At 41.0% G+C, this 3,089-nt stretch overlaps 1 protein-coding gene across 1 annotated transcript in view; it reads right to left on the bottom strand.

Annotated features, from left to right (window-relative positions):
* The window catches only part of LOC119324621 (WAT1-related protein At1g44800-like), a 3,040-nt gene extending 2,690 nt beyond the window's left edge, over positions 1–350 (bottom strand). Inside the window, exon 1 of the mRNA XM_037598396.1 lies at positions 13–350. Within this exon, the coding sequence (XP_037454293.1) occupies positions 13–200 (188 nt within the window). The 5' untranslated portion in view covers positions 201–350. The remainder of the gene's footprint in view (positions 1–12) is intronic.
* Positions 351–3,089: the final 2,739 nt, after the last annotated feature.

The raw sequence follows: 3,089 nt of genomic DNA, 5'->3' as shown, positions 1-3,089 counted from the left end.
GGAATTGTTTACCTCTCGAAGTAGAGGGCGAAGGGCGTCATGACGGCGGTGGCGACGAGGTTACGGTAGACGACGAGCACGAAGTGGCTCATCCCGGCCTTGAGGGACGCCACAGCGATGATGTACATCCCGGCGAACCCCACCTGCAGCAGCACCATCGCCAGGTATGGCTTCACATCGTTCACAACTTTCCACCCCATACCCACCCTCTCTCTCTTTCTCTCTGGTTGGCTAGCTTAGCTTCCTTCTCACTAAAAATCACAAGTCTAAGCTTCCCTTTCACTCACTAGCTCGAGCTTGATGTTTCTCACTCTCTCGCTGGCAAGCAAATGGCTGCGATGGATGAGGCGATGAGCTCAGGCCGAGGCCCGTCTCTTTTATATAGGCGCGTGCACGCTCGATTGGCACTGTGCGGCGCACACTACACGTAGCCCATGGGTGGATCCGAGTCATGGATGTGTCCCAGTGCTAGCTTAGCTATATGCTCCATTCCCAGTTTAATATTCCACTTCCACGCAAAGGAGAACAAATATCTCTCTCTCTCTCATCTCATTAATTTGTATTGTTTACGGACAGGGGCGTAGCTACGTACAGCTACCCGGTGTCACTGGCACCGGGTCCAATCTACACTTGCTTAAGATAATCCATTAATTTAGTGTGTAGGTCATTCATTTTTTGATGCGTTTTTCTATGTGGACACCGGGTAATCTTGAGTCTGGGTCCGCCCTGTTTACGAAAAATGATGGGAGCACGTACAGCAAAATGGCGGTGGGTTTGGATAACTTTCCGGCCACCTGAGGAGAATGCTTGCTCGCGACAGCGAATTGTGTTAAGCCGTCGGAGTCAATGTATATGGGAGTTGTGTTAATTAGCTGCTGGACATAGGCCTTTCACTTTGCCCCTAGATAGTGCTCTTGCGCCGACAGGCGACAACCATCCATGTTCATGCATGCATCCATCTGCATAGTGTCTAGACTAGCTAGAATCAGAATACTGTTGATGAGTTAAATCAGCTAAAAAAATCAGCTAAAAGATGTACTAAATTAATACAAAGTTAAGTCACTTATTTTAGGACGGAGGGAGTAGCATTAATACTATGCTACTAAAGTGTCTGCCATTTCTCTTGGCCTAAATGCCTCATTGTAAACCAAGAGATTCTTCCAAAAAAGACGAGAACCATATATGAGTATCTTATTTCTGCTAATAAAAGGCATGATATCATACAGTAATGATTTTTGAAGGTCGAATTAGGTTCACAGAAGAAAATGAAGACAACTGCCGCTAGAATTTCTACCTGGTTCCCCTCGCTGCCGATCCAGCCGCCGTTTTAATGCTGTGAGGCGGGGAACCTAGGGTGCTCGTACGTGTGTTTCAATAGTCATTTTAAGATGAGTTTTGTGCTCCTCAACGGCAACAAACCCACGGTGGATGTTGTGTCATGAAAACAAAGGCCATATGGTTCTTCCCCTGCCGCGGCGATGCTTTTTGGGGCAGCGTCACAGCGCCAGAGCTATGTTTCCTCTATATGTTTGGTGCAGCTATTCTTGCGGAGTTTAGGTTTATGTCCTCGCAAGACCGATCTTTCCGATCTGTTGAGTTTTTGCCACATTGACTTGATGCTTTTGTTGCATAATGGATTATCTGCCATTCTGGCACGTGCTCTGTTGTTGTGTACTTTATCAACTTCTCTCTCTCTCTCTCTCTCTCTCTCTCTCTCTCTCTCTCTATCTATCTATCTATCTATCTATCTATCTATCTATCTATCTATCTCTCAATTTATCCACTCAATTATTTTTCATTTGATTTCCATGTTTGTATCAATAATATCTTTTAAATCGAACAAACATTATGATTTCTTTGCATATTTGTGTTCCTGATGACGAGAGCTTTGAAACAAGACCAATGTTGAATAAATTTCGACAAATTTGAATTTGGAATTTTCAATCATGATGAAGCCTTATGCAACAAAAACTATAGACATTTACCTAGCAAACTGTAATAATATATCAAAATTTTACAACGGGATTTATCGTGTGTCATTGCAGATCAAAGTGATGCATAGGGAACTTGGTAACAGTTAATAAATGTGTTGCAAACATAATTTTATGAGTTTGTATTGAACATGCATTCTTATAAAGTTTCAATAGGCCTTTTCGTGTTCTAGAGTGCATCAGTATGTTCCATAGAGTTTTATCATGTTGCGTGAAAACGGGAGAAGTTTTCACGTTATGCCAGAAAGGTTAATTGTGGTTCTGCATGTTCTAAATCATATCAAAATGTATCATTCTATGTCAATGCGCTGCAAACATAACTAAGAAGATTTTGTATGAATATTCATTTATCAAGTTTTATTAGTTTCTTCGTGTTCTAGAGTGCATCATCATGTTTCATAAAGTTTCACCATGTTTCGGAATTTGAATTTTAAAATTGCCAAAATAGATTCAAGAGTGCTCTTGTTTGAAAGTTCTTATCTTAAGGAACAAAAATATTCAAACCATTTTTCAACTAGATTCTCGATTTAAATGATAAAATGGATTAAACCTTGGAATCACATGAAAAAAGCATGCATGTGGTTGGAGCATAGCATGGAATCTCTGCCACAAAAGCTAGCTATAGGAAAACTTGCCAGCATGAATGGAGGAAGTGGGGGCCTATATTGTTAGGATTAATCTTGAGTTAGTCGCAAGTCTAGGTTGCCGTATGAAACCAAGCTACTACTGACCAAGAAATGTCCAGCATTACATTTGTAGCTATCAGATTTTGCAGCATGATATATACTGGACAATCTGATCATGTTAATGGCTGCTATCGAGCTTTTAGAGAACTCTACACCATCATAATCTTCTTTAACACGCAAAGGAACAGAAGGGTCTTCTCCATGAGCATTGAAATAGACACCATAAGAATAATTCATCCTGCAGATCATTATAGTTTTGGCAAAGTATTGTATGCAATGGGCATACAATATAACATCGAAGAATTTAACAAGTGTCTTTCACTTGCCTAAATGATGTGATGTTACTTGCATAGCCTTGGTCTTGTTCTTCTCAGAGCAGACAATACAACTTTCTTTAGTCTGAATGTCAGAT

The sequence above is a fragment of the Triticum dicoccoides genome, chromosome 6B, assembly GCF_002162155.2.
Source record: "Triticum dicoccoides isolate Atlit2015 ecotype Zavitan chromosome 6B, WEW_v2.0, whole genome shotgun sequence".
Taxonomy (NCBI): domain Eukaryota; kingdom Viridiplantae; phylum Streptophyta; class Magnoliopsida; order Poales; family Poaceae; genus Triticum; species Triticum dicoccoides.
This window is presented reverse-complemented; position numbering and strand designations above follow the sequence as displayed.